Source organism: Oncorhynchus mykiss, chromosome 11 (assembly GCF_013265735.2).
Source record: "Oncorhynchus mykiss isolate Arlee chromosome 11, USDA_OmykA_1.1, whole genome shotgun sequence".
Lineage (NCBI taxonomy): Eukaryota > Metazoa > Chordata > Actinopteri > Salmoniformes > Salmonidae > Oncorhynchus > Oncorhynchus mykiss.
The window spans coordinates 4,880,463-4,897,962 of record NC_048575.1 but is presented as its reverse complement, the minus strand read 5'-3'; the positions used below and the strand labels follow the sequence as shown (position 1 = coordinate 4,897,962).

Below are 17,500 nucleotides of genomic sequence, written 5' to 3'. Positions count from 1 at the left end.
GTGCACTAGATAGGGCATAGGGTGCCATTTGGGATGTATCCGCCCTCACAGCAGAACAAAGTCCCAGAGAGCGGGGCCACGACGAGCCATGCCCACTCTCTGACCCATGAGAACCAATATGTCAATCTTCTGACTTTCGGAAACAGAGCAGAGGAAGAAAAACTCCAACCGAACCAAAAACAAAACCCCAAACGAAAGATAATTGCTGGCAATTCTTAAGACATTAATACAAACCAAGAACCTGGGTATAATTTTATACAAACAAATAGACGTGGAGATATTTAGGTGGACGGATTAAGCATTTAATTATTATTATACTTTTTAAAAACATTTGAACTAAGATGATTGCCGTTGTCATAATAAAGATATTTATAATTAAAATGGGTATATACTGTATACAGTAGTATAGTTCATGTTCGTATGGAGAGTTACATAAAACCAACGATAGCACTTTGGAGATTGACATATTTCCCAAATGGTTTTTGTTTTTAAAAGCTTTTATACATTTAGCGACGCCAATTTATTAAGAACAATTTTACAGTACAGCGTCTTCTTCCTGTGTAAACCAAACCCCTGCCCACTGTGAACTCTTTAAATACAACGTACAGTGATATCTAAAACAACACTTCATTTGATATGTGATTAAATACAACGTACAGTGATATCTAAAACAACACTTCATTTGATATGTGAACAACGTGTACTACTAAATAAAAAAACGTCTTATTAAATTGATCATGTGATTTGACTGTTAGATTCTCTTTGACAATTAAAGTCTTAGACTTGTAGACCTTTTTTTTTTTACTGCAGTGGGATAAATCAGGGTCACACAGAGGGATTCTGGGTAATCTTAAACTAAATCTACTTTGAATCTAAAGTATCCACCTCACACACCTGGTTATGGGTTTGAATAAAGAAGACACCTGTACCATGTCAGATAGAGAGTTTACAACTATTACATGTTCAGTTTGCATTCCAATATTACATTTTACATTTTACATATATATATATATATATATATATATATATATATATCCAGTATATATTTTTGGCTTGATAATTTTGATCAAGTTGAAGAACTATGAAAAAATATGAATACAATTCTACCCATGAGGCCTCAGAGTTCATTTGACTGCAGGAGAGGGCTACGGAGAAGACACGCACCAGTCTAGTCCCGTCCTCTCTCCAGACAGACTTTCCTATCAAGTTAAAGCTAATTACATCGGGTAGCCATGGCCTGGCTTCTCCCGGGAAATGTATCCATGAAAACAGGTGGATGCAGGGGCAATTAATTAATTCAACAACAATGTGTCTTTCTGAAGGAGAAAGGTACAGTGATGATGAGTCCACAGTACAGCTGTTCTGTCCTGGGCCCCTAGTAATAACCTGTTCTGTCCTGGGCCCCTAGATATAACCTGTTCTGTCCTGGGCCCCTAGTTATAACCTGTTCTGTCCTGGGCCCCTAGTTATAACCTGTTCTGTCCTGGGCCCCTAGTTATAACCTGTTCTGTCCTGGGCCCTTAGTTATAACCTGTTCTGTCCTGGGCCCCTGGTTATAACCTGTTCTGTCCTGGGCCCCTAGTTATAACCTGTTCTGTCCTGGGCCCCTAGTTATAACCTGTTCTGTCCTGGGCCCCTAGTTATAACCTGTTCTGTCCTGGGCCCCTAGTTATAACCTGTTCTCTCCTGGGCCCCTAGTTATAACCTGTTCTGTCCTGGGCCCCTAGTTATAACCTGCAACCTTCACCTAGCACTACCTAGTTTTTCTCGGTCTTACTCCTTCCCTGTCAAGGTGCTGCACTAGACAGAGGCCGCATCCCAAGTGGCACTCTATTCCTTTCATAGCGCACTATATATGGTAGGATAGGGTTTTTCCAAGGGGGGGGTGGGGGGGGGGGGGACCAGTGTTCTGGTGTAGGGACTAGTGTTCTGGTGTAGGGACTAGTGTTCTGGTGTAGGGACTAGTGTTCTGGTGTAGGGACTAGTGTTCTGGTGTAGGGACTAGTGTTCTGGTATAGGGACTAGTGTTCTGGTGTAGGGACTAGTGTTCTGGTTTAGGGACTAGTATTCTGGTGTAGGGACTAGTGTTCTGGTATAGGGACTAGTGTTCTGGTGTAGGGACTAGTGTTCTGGTTTAGGGACTAGTGTTCTGGTGTAGGGACTAGTGTTCTGGTGTAGGTACTAGTGTTCTGGTGTAGGGACTAGTGTTCTGGTTTAGGGACTAGTGTTCTGGTGTAGGGACTAGTGTTCTGGTGTAGGGACTAGTGTTCTGGTGTAGGGACTAGTGTTCTGGTGTAGGTACTAGTGTTCTGGTGTAGGGACTAGTGTTTTGATGTAGGGACTAGTGTTCTGGTGTAGGGACTAGTGTTCTGGTGTAGGGACTAGTGTTCTGGTATAGGGACTAGTGTTCTGGTATAGGGACTAGTGTTCTGGTATAGGGACTAGTGTTCTGGTGTAGGGACTAGTGTTCTGGTATAGGGACTAGTGTTCTGGTATAGGGACTAGTGTTCTGGTGTAGGGACTAGTGTTTTGATGTAGGGACTAGTGTTCTGGTGTAGGGACTAGTGTTCTGATGTAGGGACTAGTGTTCTGGTGTAGGGACTAGTGTTCTGATGTAGGGACTAGTGTTCTGGTGTAGGGACTAGTGTTCTGGTGTAGGTACTAGTGTTCTGGTGTAGGGACTAGTGTTCTGGTATAGGGACTAGTGTTCTGGTGTAGGGACTAGTGTTCTGGTGTAGGGACTAGTGTTCTGGTGTAGGTACTAGTGTTCTGGTGTAGGGACTAGTGTTCTGGTATAGGGACTAGTGTTCTGGTATAGGGACTAGTGTTCTGGTGTAGGGACTAGTGTTCTGGTGTAGGGACTAGTGTTCTGGTGTAGGGACTAGTGTTCTGGTGTAGGGACTAGTGTTCTGGTGTAGGGACTAGTGTTCTGGTATAGGGACTAGTGTTCTGGTTTAGGGACTAGTGTTCTGGTGTAGGGACTAGTGTTCTGGTGTAGGGACTAGTGTTCTGGTGTAGGGACTAGTGTTCTGGTATAGGGACTAGTGTTCTGGTTTAGGGACTAGTGTTCTGGTTTAGGGACTAGTGTTCTGGTATAGGGACTAGTGTTCTGGTTTAGGGACTAGTGTTCTGGTGTAGGGACTAGTGTTCTGATGTAGGGACTAGTGTTCTGGTATAGGGACTAGTGTTCTGGTTTAGGGACTAGTGTTCTGGTTTAGGGACTAGTGTTCTGGTTTAGGGACTAGTGTTCTGGTATAGGGACTAGTGTTCTGGTATAGGGACTAGTGTTCTGGTTTAGGGACTAGTGTTCTGGTATAGGGACTAGTGTTCTGGTGTAGGGACTAGTGTTCTGATGTAGGGACTAGTGTTCTGATGTAGGGACTAGTGTTCTGGTGTAGGGACTAGTGTTCTGATGTAGGGACTAGTGTTCTGATGTAGGGACTAGTGTTCTGGTGTAGGGACTAGTGTTTTGATGTAGGGACTAGTGTTCTGGTGTAGGGACTAGTGTTCCATTTGGACCCCTGCTGCAGCATACAGTGGGGCAAAAAAGCATTTAGTCAGCCACCAATTGTGCAAGTTCTCCCACTTAAAAAGATGAGAGAGGCCTGTAATTTTCATCATAGGTACACTTGAACTATGACAGACAAAATGAGAATAAAAAAATCCAGAAAGTCACATTTTTAATGAATTTATTTGAAAATTATGGTGGAAAAAAATCATATTTTTAAGTGGTAGAACTTGCACAATTGGTGGATGACTAAATACTTTTTTGCCCCACTGTAGGTCCGACAGCTGCAGGACAAATACTCCACCAGGCCCCATCGGGCCAATTTAACTAAATAAAACAATTATCTGTACATTGACCTCCGTTCCATATCTCTGTCCACACTACGAACGTGCTCCATTCAAAACACACGCGCGCATGCGTGTGTGTGTGTGTGTGTGTGTGTGTGTGTGTATGTGTGTGTGTGTGTGTGTGTGTGTGTGTGTGTGTGTGTGTGTGTGTGTGTGTGTGTGTGTGTGTGTGTGTGTGTGTGTTTGATACTGCTAGATGCTAGAGTGTGACGTCACTCACCCGGCCGTATCTGTTAGCGTAAGACCCTGTGAGCAAGGAATGGAAAACGATGATGGTCTCATCCAGGTCCCAGATGAACACTCGCTGGAGAGACGGAGAGACGGGGAGTGGGGGGGAAAGGGTAAAGCAAAATCAATGGTTGCACTCTGTATTCTGCAATGTGATCTGGCCCGTCAACAGAGAGGGAGAGAGAGAGAGAGAGAGAGAGAGAGAGAGAGAGGGAGAGGGAGGAGAGAGAGAGAGAGAGAGAGAGAGAGAGAGAGAGAGAGAGAGAGAGAGAGAGAGACAGAGAGAGAGAGAGAGAGAGAGAGAGAGAGAGGGAGAGGGAGGAGAGAGAGAGAGAGAGAGAGAGAGAGAGAGAGAGAGAGAGAGAGAGGAAGGATTGGTACACCACAGGGATCTAGATCCATTTACCTACAGTTGTTGGTCACGACCACATCCATCCATCCCTCATCCATCCATCCATCCCTCATCCATCCATCCATCCATCCATCCCTCCATCCATCCATCCATCCATCCCTCATCCATCCATCCCTCATCCATCCATCCATCCCTCATCCATCCATCCATCCATCCCTCATCCATCCCTCATCCATCCATCCATCCATCCATCCCTCATCCATCCATCCATCCATCCCTCCCTCCATCCATCTCATCCCTCCATCCATCCATCCATCCATCCCTCCATCCATCTCATCCCTCCTTCCATCCATCCATCCCTCCATCCATCTCATCCCTCCATCCATCCATCCCTCCCTCCATCCATCTCTCCATCTATCCCTCCATCCATCTCCCAATCACTCCATCCATCTCTCCATCCATCCCTCCATCCATTTCCCAATCCCTCCATCCATCCCTCCAACTCCCCATCCCTCCATCCATCTCCCAATCCCTCCCTCCCTCCCTCCCTCCCTCCCTCCCTCCCTCCCTCCCTCCCTCCCTCCCTCCCTCCCTCCCTCCATCCATCTCTCCATCCATCCCTCTATCCCACCATCCATCCATCCATCATCCCTCCTTCCATCCATCCCTCCATCCATCCCTCTATCCCACCATCCCTCCATCCATCCTTCCCTCCATCCATCCCTCTATCCCACCATCCATCCATCCATCCATCCCTCCATCCATCTCTCCCTCTATCCCTCCATCCATCCCTCCATCCATCTCTCCATCCATCCCTCCATCCATCCCTCTATCCCACCATCCATCCATCCATCCATCCCTCCATCCATCTCTCCCTCTATCTCTCCATCCATCCCTCCATCCATCTCTCCATCCATCCCTCCATCCATCCCTCTATCCCACCATCCATCCATCCATCCATCCCTCCATCCATCTCTCCCTCTCTCCCTCCATCCATCCCTCCATCCATCTCTCCATCTATCCCTCCATCCATCTCCCAATCCCACCATCCATCTCTCCATCCATCCATCCATCCATCCATCCATCCATCCCTCCATCCATCCCTCCATCCATCTCTCCCTCTATCCCTCCATCCATCCCTCCATCCATCCCTCTATCCCACCATCCATCCATCCATCCCTCCATCCATCTCTCCCTCTCTCCCTCCATCCATCCCTCCATCCATCTCTCCATCTATCCCTCCATCCATCTCCCAATCCCACCGTCCATCTCTCCATCCATCTCTCCATCCATCTCTCCATCCATCCATCCATCCATCCATCCCTCCATCCATCTCTCCATCCATCCATCCATCCCTCCATCCATCCCTCCATCCATCTCTCCATCCATCCATCCATCCATCCATCCATCCATCCATTCATTCATCCACATCCATCCATCCATCCATCCATCTCTCCCTCCCTCCCTCCCTCCCTCCCTCCCTCCCTCCCTCCCTCCCTCCCTCCCTCCCTCCCTCCCTCCCTCCCTCCCTCCCTCCCTCCCTCCCTCCCTCCCTCCCTCCCTCCCTCCCTCCATCCCCCGCCCTTTACATTAGCCCAATCAATAGTGACTAACTAATTAACTAGGCTTGTTAACATGCTGTGATGTCAGCATCATAATGAGGCTTAACCTCTCTGAAATGTATCTCTTATCAATAATAATGAATTAATAATGATGAATCATTAACACGTTACTTTGAAATATGGATTGGCTGGTATCTATATGGCATTCATATGCACAGTTAGCTACCCACATGTTTATGACCTAATAATTAACTCGTTACTTTCACATACGCCACATCTTCCCCATACGTAGTTAGCCATATGTTCAGATGCATCAGACTTTATCCCCTTCAGAGGAGTGACATCACATGATGTTTAACAGTCATCTCTATCAGAGAAACACATCTCATCTCTAGCTCCACCTGTTCAGGTTAAAAGCAGGAACTAAATTCGTTGTTGACGAACACAAAAAATAAATAATACTATTAACTACGTATCGATACATGGTGAACTACCCATTGAAAAGACAAACTAAACATTTCAAATATCCTCATAGTTCATAAACAATTCAGTAACCAATAATAAGTTAATAAATTAGGATTATAAAGATTATAAAACACTTTATTCATGTGTGAACCGTGTGGCGTTGGGGAAGGTGAATTAGGCTATTGTGATTCAGACAGGGTGAGGCTAACACACACACACACACACACACACACACACACACACTCAAGCACACACACACGCACACGCACACGCACACACACACACACACACACACACACACTTCTCACCCTACCTCAAGGTCAGAGTCAGGCGGTGGTGAAGGGTTGTTGTTCCTTCTCCCTCGGCCACGTGACTTTCCATCCGAGGCACGTCGCAATCGATCCGATTCTGAATCTTTAATGGGCGTTGAAGGACTGTGGATGGTACTGTACTCGACTGGAAGGAATGGGAGGAAGGGAGAACAACAACAACAACAAGAAGAAGAAGAAGTGATTGTTTAAGATAAAGAGAAGGAAATGAAATGATTTTCAGTACCTTCAGGACTGAGGAGAGTGGAGGGAGCAGAGGACAGCTCCATTTTGTCTTGTAAAAGTGTGTCTGTGTGTTAAATATTGATATATAAATATTGAGAAGTGCATTGCAGTACCAGCTACTTCATGTAGTAAGGTTTTCAGAGGGTCAGACAGACAGAGGAGAATAACGTCAGTAATATCATCTCTGCTGCAACAGAGGAGAATAACGTCAGTAATATCATCTCTGCTGCAACAGAGGAGAATAACGTCAGTAATATCATCTCTGCTGCAACAGAGGAGAATAACGTCAGTAATATCATCTCTGCTGCAACAGAGGAGAATAACGTCAGTATATCATCTCTGCTGCAACAGAGGAGAATAACGTCAGTATATCATCTCTGCTGCAACAGAGGAGAATAACGTCAGTATATCATCTCTGCTGCAACAGAGGAGAATAACGTCAGTATATCATCTCTGCTGCAACAGAGGAGAATAACGTCAGTATATCATCTCTGCTGCAACAGAGGAGAATAACGTCAGTAATATCATCTCTGCTGCAACAGAGGAGAATAACGTCAGTATATCATCTCTGCTGCAACAGAGGAGAATAACGTCAGTATATCATCTCTGCTGCAACAGAGGAGAATAACGTCAGTAATATCATCTCTGCTGCAACAGAGGAGAATAACGTCAGTATATCATCTCTGCTGCAACAGAGGAGAATAACGTCAGTAATATCATCTCTGCTGCAACAGAGGAGAATAACGTCAGTAATATCATCTCTGCTGCAACAGAGGAGAATAACGTCAGTATATCATCTCTGCTGCAACAGAGGAGAATAACGTCAGTAATATCATCTCTGCTGTAACAGAGGAGAATAACGTCAGTAAAATCATCTCTGCTGCAACAGAGGAGAATAACGTCAGTATATCATCTCTGCTGCAACAGAGGAGAATAACGTCAGTAATATCATCTCTGCTGCAACAGAGGAGAATAACGTCAGTATATCATCTCTGCTGCAACAGAGGAGAATAACTTCAGTAATATCATCTCTGCTGCAACAGAGGAGAATAACGTCAGTAATATCATCTCTGCTGCAACAGAGGAGAATAACGTCAGTATATCATCTCTGCTGCAACAGAGGAGAATAACGTCAGTATATCATCTCTGCTGCAACAGAGGAGAATAACGTCAGTATATCATCTCTGCTGCAACAGAGGAGAATAACGTCAGTAATATCATCTCTGCTGCAACAGAGGAGAATAACGTCAGTATATCATCTCTGCTGCAACAGAGGAGAATAACGTCAGTAATATCATCTCTGCTGCAACAGAGGAGAATAACGTCAGTAATATCATCTCTGCTGCAACAGAGGAGAATAACGTCAGTATATCATCTCTGCTGCAACAGAGGAGAATAACGTCAGTAATATCATCTCTGCTGTAACAGAGGAGAATAACGTCAGTAAAATCATCTCTGCTGCAACAGAGGAGAATAACGTCAGTATATCATCTCTGCTGCAACAGAGGAGAATAACGTCAGTAATATCATCTCTGCTGCAACAGAGAAGAATAACGTCAGTATATCATCTCTGCTGCAACAGAGAAGAATAACGTCAGTAATATCATCTCTGCTGCAACAGAGGAGAATAACGTCAGTATATCATCTCTGCTGTAACAGAGGAGAATAACGTCAGTAATATCATCTCTGCTGCAACAGAGGAGAATAACGTCAGTATATCATCTCTGCTGCAACAGAGGAGAATAACGTCAGTAATATCATCTCTGCTGCAACAGAGGAGAATAACGTCAGTATATCATCTCTGCTGTAACAGAGGAGAATAACGTCAGTAATATCATCTCTGCTGCAACAGAGGAGAATAACGTCAGTAATATCATTTCTGCTGCAACAGAGGAGAATAACGTCAGTATATCATCTCTGCTGCAACAGAGAAGAATAACGTCAGTATATCATCTCTGCTGCAACAGAGGAGAATAACGTCAGTAATATCACCTCTGCTGCAACAGAGGAGAATAACGTCAGTAATATCATCTCTGCTGCAACAGAGGAGAATAACGTCAGTAATATCATCTCTGCTGCAACAGAGGAGAATAACGTCAGTAATATCATCTCTGCTGCAACAGAGGAGAATAACGTCAGTAATATCATCTCTGCTGCAACAGAGGAGAATAACGTCAGTATATCATCTCTGCTGCAACAGAGGAGAATAACGTCAGTAATATCATCTCTGCTGCAACAGAGGAGAATAAAGTCAGTATATCATCTCTGCTGCAACAGAGGAGAATAACGTCAGTAATATCATCTCTGCTGCAACAGAGAAGAATAACGTCAGTAATATCATCTCTGCTGCAACAGAGGAGAATAACGTCAGTATATCATCTCTGCTGCAACAGAGGAGAATAACGTCAGTATATCATCTCTGCTGCAACAGAGGAGAATAACGTCAGTAATATCATCTCTGCTGCAAACAGAGGAGAATAACGTCAGTAATATCATCTCTGCTGCAACAGAGGAGAATAACGTCAGTAATATCATCTCTGCTGCGACAGAGGAGAATAACGTCAGTATATCATCTCTGCTGCAACAGAGGAGAATAACGTCAGTAATATCATCTCTGCTGCAACAGAGGAGAATAATGTCAGTAATATCATCTCTGCTGCAACAGAGGAGAATAACGTCAGTAATATCATCTCTGCTGCAACAGAGGAGAATAACGTCAGTAATATCATCTCTGCTGCAACAGAGGAGAATAACGTCAGTATATCATCTCTGCTGCAACAGAGGAGAATAACGTCAGTATATCATCTCTGCTGCAACAGAGGAGAATAACGTCAGTAATATCATCTCTGCTGCAACAGAGGAGAATAACGTCAGTAATATCATCTCTGCTGCAACAGAGGAGAATAACGTCAGTAATATCATCTCTGCTGCAACAGAGGAGAATAACGTCAGTAATATCATCTCTGCTGCAACAGAGGAGAATAACGTCAGTAATATCATCTCTGCTGCAACAGAGGAGAATAACGTCAGTAATATCATCTCTGCTGCAACAGAGGAGAATAACGTCAGTAATATCATCTCTGCTGCAACAGAGGAGAATAACGTCAGTATATCATCTCTGCTGCAACAGAGGAGAATAACGTCAGTAATATCATCTCTGCTGCAACAGAGGAGAATAACGTCAGTAATATCATCTCTGCTGTAACAGAGGAGAATAACGTCAGTAATATCATCTCTGCTGCAACAGAGGAGAATAACGTCAGTAATATCATCTCTGCTGTAACAGAGGAGAATAACGTCAGTAATATCATCTCTGCTGCAACAGAGGAGAATAACGTCAGTAATATCATCTCTGCTGCAACAGAGGAGAATAACGTCAGTAATATCATCTCTGCTGCAACAGAGGAGAATAACGTCAGTAATATCATCTCTGCTGCAACAGAGGAGAATAACGTCAGTATATCATCTCTGCTGCAACAGAGGAGAATAACGTCAGTAATATCATCTCTGCTGCAACAGAGGAGAATAACGTCAGTAATATCATCTCTGCTGCAACCCAGCTGCTTGAAACTCTTCATCTAGTTTTCACTTAAATTGTAGGATGATGATGATGATGATGATGTCATCCGACCTTTATTGCCAGAAGAAGCATTGATGTGATTTATATTATATATTCATAATATTATATATTATTCTCTCTTTATGAACTGGAGTTACGTTTTCTACCATAATACTATTTTATAGAGGGTTTACATTATAGAGGGTCATTTAGAAAGGGAGGGAGGGGTAACAACAATTTAAAAAATGATCCCAAAAAATATTCCTCCAATAACACCCGTTTGTATATTTTCAACAAAATTCATTATCGTTGATTATCATAAATTCAAAACAATTATTACAATAATATAGTTGATTTGATTTTTAAAAAACTGTAATGGTTACCATAATGAGTGGCCCTGGCATCATAGCCACCACCTCCAGAGCCGTCTGATCCTGGGGATGGAGGGTGGGTGGCCTGGGGGGCCTGGGGCCTACCTGCTGGCGGGTCCGTGAGGGCCTGGCTGGTCAGGGCGCTGGGGGGCTCCTGGAGGGTGTAGGTGGCTGTGGTGGAGGGGGTGGTGGGACTGGTGTTGTTGCTGGTCATATAGGGGGAGGTGTAGGGAGAACTGTTGTAATACTGGGCGTACTGGCCCTGGCCGAACGCTGGGTAGCTCGGGTAGTCCTGGAGGGGGAGAGGGGATAGAGAGAGGAGGATGGAGAAAGGGAAGGATGGAAAGATTGAGAGGGTGGAGAAAGAGAGCCAGAGTGAGAGAGAGAGAGAGAGAGAGAGGGATGGATAGAGAGAGAGAGAGATGGATGTGGAGAGAGAGTGGGAGGGATGGAGAGAGAGAGAGAGAGAGAGAGAGAGAGAGAGAGAGAGGGATGGAGAGAGAGAGAGAGAGATGGATGTGGAGAGAGAGTGGGAGGGATGGAGAGAGAGAGAGAGAGAGAGAGACAGGAAAGGTAGACAGAGAGAAAGAAAGAGAAAGAGATGAAAGGTAGAACAAGTGGAGAGGTACAGACAGAGAGTGAGATGGATGTGGAGAGAGAGTGGGAGGGATGGAGAGAGAGAGAGAGAGAGAGAGAGAGAGAGAGAGAGAGAGAGAGACAGAGAGAGAGAGAGAGAGAGAGAGGGATGGAGAGAGAGAGAGAGAGAGAGACAGAGAGAGAGAGAGAGAGAGAGAGAGAGAGAGAGAGAGAGAGAGAGAGAGAGGGATGGAGAGAGAGAGAGAGATGGATGTGGAGAGAGAAAGAGAGAGAGAGAGACAGAGAGAGAGAGAGAGGGATGGAGAGAGAGAGAGAGAGGGATGGAGAGAGAGAGAGAGATGGATGTGGAGAGAGAGTGAGAGACGGTGAGTAACGTGAGATATGCCCCCCCCCCCATGCTACTTTACAGTGCAGATTCCAAAACATAAAGGCAAACACATGTCTCTTGTGTCCTACATCTGAACAGCGATCTGTCTTGGTATTTTTGGGAGGCGTCCTATTGCCTACATAGTGCACCAGAGCATTATGGGGGGCACTTGTCAAAAGTAGTGTACTAATGTAAACAGTGTACAGGGTGCCATTTGGGATGCACTTCCTCTGGCATGACCCATAGAAGCAGGGGATAATCCCTGCGTACACCACTTCAGACGTTATGATCGATTCCGGGATGATTCCTGTGACGTGGATGAAGTGTAACTGGTCTGTATCATACATGTTCCTTTTTGTAGTGAACTACTAGCCTATGGGTTCTGGTCAAAAGTAGTGCACTACGTAGGGAATAGGGTTCCATAGGGTTCTGGTCTAAAGTAGTGCACTACGTAGGGAATAGGGTTCCATAGGGCTCTGGTCTAAAGTAGTGCACTACATAGGGAACAGGTCACCATTTGGGACGTATCCCGAGGTTCCCAGGATTTTAGCAAGAGTATAAACCAATGATAGTAAACATGCCCACCATGGTATTAGGAAGCTAGAGTACAGTAGAGCATGTTGGTACCTGCTGTGTACTGTTGAAGCCGGTTGAGTTTGTGAGGGCGTTGCTTCCTGTGTACAGTCCTGACGTGGTTGTGAACGTGCCACCTGGAGAGGACAGGGGAAACACACAGTTATCACTAAGGAGTTATACATATCACTTATGAACTCAATGACAGTGTATGCTATATGATAGTGTATGGTATATGATAATGTACGATAATGTATAATACATGATAGTGTATGATATATGATAGTGTATGATATATGACAGCGTATGGTATATGATAATGTATGATAATGTATGATACATGATAGTGTATGATATATGATAATGTATGCTAGCGTATGATATGTGTGACAATGTATGATATATGATAGTGTATGATATGTGATAGTGTATGATACAGGATAATGTATGATAATGTATGATACATGATAGTGTATGATATATGATAATGTATGATAGTGTATGATATGATAATGTATGACATTGTATGATATGTGTGACAATGTATGATATATGATAGTGTATGATATGTGATAGTGTATGATACAGGATAATGTATGATAATGTATGATATATGATCGTGTATGATAGTGTATGATATGATAATGTATGATATATGATCGTGTATGGTATATGATCGTGTATGATAGTGTACGATATATGATAATGTATAATGTATATGATAGTGTATGATATGATAATGTATAATGTATATGATAGTGTATGATATGATAATGTATAATGTATATGATAGTGTATGATATGATAATGTATAATGTATATGATAGTGTATGATATATGATAATGTATATATATATATGAAAGTGCATGATGTGCGATAGTGTATAAAATACGTATGTAATGTATGATAGTGTATGATATATGATATAGTGTGTGATATAGTGTATGGTATATGATAGTGTATGATATATGAGAGTGATTGATGTATGATAATGTATGATATATGATATAGTGTGTGATATAGTGTATGATGTATGATAGTGTATGATATATGATAGTGATTGATGTATGATATATGATATATGATAGGGTATGATATATGATAATGTATGATAATGTATGATATATGATAGGGTATGATATATGATAATGTATGATAATGTATGATATATGATAATGTACCCCCCCAAAATATCCAGGCCCAATAGAACACGGAAGAGCAATACTATTAGTTAAGGCACATTGTAACACTTTGAGCAAGAGAACAAAACCAAGAGAGAACAAAACCAAGAGAGAACAAAACCAAGAGAGAACAAAACCAAGAGAGAACAAAACCAAGCGAGAACAAAACCAAGAGAGAACAAAACCAAGAGAGAACAAAACCAAGAGAGAACAAAACCAAGAGAGAACAAAACCAAGAGAGAACAAAACCAAGAGAGAACAAAACCAAGAGAGAACAAAACCAAGAGAGAACAAAACCAAGAGAGAACAAAACCAAGAGAGAACAAAACCAAGAGAGAACAAAACCAAGAGAGAACAAAATATGTTGGTGGAACAATGATATCAGGTAGCCAACAGTGAGGGCCTAGGCGAAAGAGAGAGAGAGAGAGAGAGAGAGAGAGAGAGAGAGAGAGAGAGAGAGAGAGAGAGCAAACTTAAGGAAAGCTTTGACTAAGTACAGACTCGGTGAGCATAGCCTTGCTATTGAGAAAGGTCGCCTTAGGCAGACTTGGTTCTCAAGAGAAGACAGGCCATGTCCACACTGCCCACATAATGAGCTGCACTTCCTAACCTCCTGCCCAATGTATGAACATATTAAAGACATTTATTTCCCTCAGATTACACAGACCAGCAAGATTTCGAAAATAAAACCGATTTTGATAAAGTCCCATTTCTACTGGGTGAAATTCCACAGTGTGCCATCACAGCAGCAAGATTTGTGACCTGTTGCCACAAGAGAAGGGCAACTAGCGAAGAACAAACACCATAAATACAACCCATATTTATGTTTATTTAATTTACCTTTTGTACTTTAACTATTTGCATGTCGTTACAACACTGTACATAAACATAATATGACATTTGAAATGTCTTTATTATTTTACAACTACTGTGAGTGTAATATTTACAGTTTATTTTTTATTTCACTATTGTTTATTATCTATTTCACTTGCTTTGGCAATGTAAACATCATGTGTTTCCCTTGACAATAAAGCCCTTAAATTGTAATTGAAATTGAAGTTGAGAGAGAGGGGGAGGGAGAAGGAGTGAGGAAGAGGCTCAAAACCAAACAGTAGCCTTATCTTCGTCCTCTTCCTTCCTTATCACTGATTGGATCTGCCTTGATGAATGACAGGGGGGGGGGGGGGGGGGGGGGACGTCTCTGGCCCTCACAATTGGCTGAACACTGAGCCTGTTGTGTTAGGGCAACTGAAGGGTGGAGGAGTGGGGGAGGGAGAGAGAGGGGGGCTACAGAAAGTAAGGGAGGGAGAGAGGAAGGAAAAGAGATGACACATATTTCCCTCAGATTACACAGAACCACAAAGAATTTGAAAACAAATCCAATTTTGATAAAGTAATTCCACAATGTGCCATCACAGCAGCAAGATTTGTGACCTGTTGCCACGAGAAAAGGGCAACCAGTGAAGAACAAACACAATTGTAAATACAACTCATTTTTATGTTGATTTATTTTCCCTTTTGTACTTTAACCATTTGCACATAATATGACATTTGAAATGTCATAATTATTTTGGAACTTCTGTGAGTGTAATGGTAAAGGTTAATTTGTAATTAACCATTAACCGTTAAAATTGTTTATTTCATTTTTGTTTATTATATAGTTAACTTGCTGTGGCAATGTAAACATGTGTTTCCCACGACATTAAAATCCTCTGAAACTGAACATTGAATTGAGAGAAAGGGGTGTCTGACATCCTGCTAATGAATATGTAGAATATGTCTTCTCTTCGCTGCTTTGAAAGAACCACCTCTAGGGCTAATTCAGTCTTTCAAAGAAGAGCTGATAGGATCTAATGGCTTAATAATATACACGACATGAGTTATAGGGCTTGCTGTCTTCCTGCCCTGGGAGAGAGGGATGAAGAGAAAAGAGGACAGGAGACGAGGCCACAGGGCATGACTCCTCTCTACACTCTCCCTCCACCTGTCTTCTCATGTCAAAGATGACAACAGGAAGAGTAGCAGCGAGATCAGGAGATCAGAGAATTACGTCCCAATGGGCACCCTATTCCCTACACAGTGCACTACTTTTGACCGGAGTCCTGGTCAATAGTGTACTAATTAGGGAATAGGGTGCAATTTGGGACCAGAAGCAGCAGAGATACAGTTGAAGTCAGAAGTTTACATACACCTTAGCCAAATACATTTAAACTCAGTTTTAAACAATTCCTGACAATACATTTGGAGTAAAAATTCCCTGTCTTGGATCAGTTAGGATCACCACTTTATTTTAAGAATGTGAAATGTCAGAATAATAGTAGAGAGAACGATTTATTTCAGCTTTTATTTATTTCATCACATTCCCAGTTGGTGAGAAGTTTACATACTGTACACTCAATTAGTTTTTGGTAGCATTGCCTTTAAATTGTTTAACTTGGGTCAAACATTTCGGGTAGCCTTCCACAATAAGTTCGGTAAATTTCGGCCAATTCCGTCTGACAGAGCTGAGTCAGGTTTGTAGGCCTCCATTCTCGCACATGCTTTTTCAGTTCTGCCCACAAATTTTCTATAGGATTGAGGTCAGGTCTTTGTGACTCCAATACCTTGACTTTGTTGTCCTTAAGCCATTTTGCCACAACTTTGGTAGTATGCTTGGGGTCAATGTCCATTTGGAAGACACATTTGCAACCAAGCTTTAACTTCCTGATGTCTTGAGATGTTGCTTCAATATATCCACATAATTCTCCTCCCTCATGATGCCATCTATTTTGTGAAGTGCACCAGTCCCTCCTGCAGCAAAGCACCCCCACTACTTGCTGCCACCCCCGTGCTTCATGGTTGGGATGGTGTTCTTCGGCTTGCAAACATCCCCCTTTTTCCTCCAAACATAACGATGGTCATTATGGTCAAACAGTTATATTTTTGTTTCATCAGACCAGAGGACATTTCTCCAAAAAGTACGATCTTTGTCCCCATGTGCAGTTGCAAACCGTAGTCTGGCTTTTTTATGGTGGTTTTGGAGCATTGGCTTCTTCCTTGCTGAGAGGCCTTTCAGGTTATGTCGATATAGGACTCATTTTACTGTGGATATAGATACTTTTGTACCTGTTTCCTCCAGCATCTTCACAAGATCCTTTGCTGTTGTTCTGGGATTGATTTGCACTTTTCTTTCCGAAGTACATTTATCTCTAGAAGTACGTTCATCTATAGGAGACAGAACACATGTCCTTCCTGAACTGTATGACGGCTGCGTGGTCCCATGGTGTTTATACTTGCGTACTATTGATTGTACAGATGAACGTGGTACCTGCCTTCAGGTTTTTTGGAAAATGCTCCCAAGGGTGAAACAGACTTGTGGAGGTCTACAATTTTTTTCTGAGGTCTTGGCTGATTTCTTTTGATTTTCCCACGATGTCAAGCAAAGAGGCACTGAGTTAGAAGGTAGGCCTTGAAATACATCCACAGGTACACCTCCAATTGACTCAAATGATGTCAATTAGCCGATCAGAAGCTTCTAAAGCCATGACATCATCTTTCTGGAATTTCCTGAGCTGTTTAAAGGCACAGTCAACTTAGTGTATCTAAACTTCTGCCCCACTGGAATTGTGATACAGTGAATTATAAGTGAAATAATCTGTCTGTAAACAATCGTTGGAAAAATGAGTTGTGTCATGCACAAAGTAGATGTCCTAACCAACTTGCCGAAACTATAGTTTTGCCCCCCAAAAAATGAGTTTTAATGACTCCAAGTGTATTGTAAGGAATGACGCTGGAGAATAAAAGCAGGTACGGGGAGTTGACATTTAATTAGGAACGGACAAACAGAGCGGGAACA

General features: G+C 42.9%; 1 protein-coding gene across 19 annotated transcripts in view; it reads right to left on the bottom strand.

The window, feature by feature from the left end:
- The window catches only part of eya1 (EYA transcriptional coactivator and phosphatase 1), a 136,441-nt gene that overhangs the window by 58,223 nt on the left and 60,718 nt on the right, over positions 1-17,500 (bottom strand). For 13 of the 19 annotated variants that reach the window (XM_036934677.1, XM_036934676.1, XM_036934679.1 and 10 more), the window contains 4 exons: positions 12,538-12,620; positions 10,959-11,238; positions 6,776-6,918; positions 4,076-4,159 (listed from right to left, as the gene is read on the bottom strand). In XM_036934677.1, the coding sequence (XP_036790572.1) occupies positions 4,076-4,159; positions 6,776-6,918; positions 10,959-11,238; positions 12,538-12,620 (590 nt within the window). The remainder of the gene's footprint in view (positions 1-4,075; positions 4,160-6,775; positions 6,919-10,958; positions 11,239-12,537; positions 12,621-17,500) is intronic. The other 6 variants (XM_036934682.1, XM_036934684.1, XM_036934683.1 and 3 more) reach the window with 1 other exon arrangement.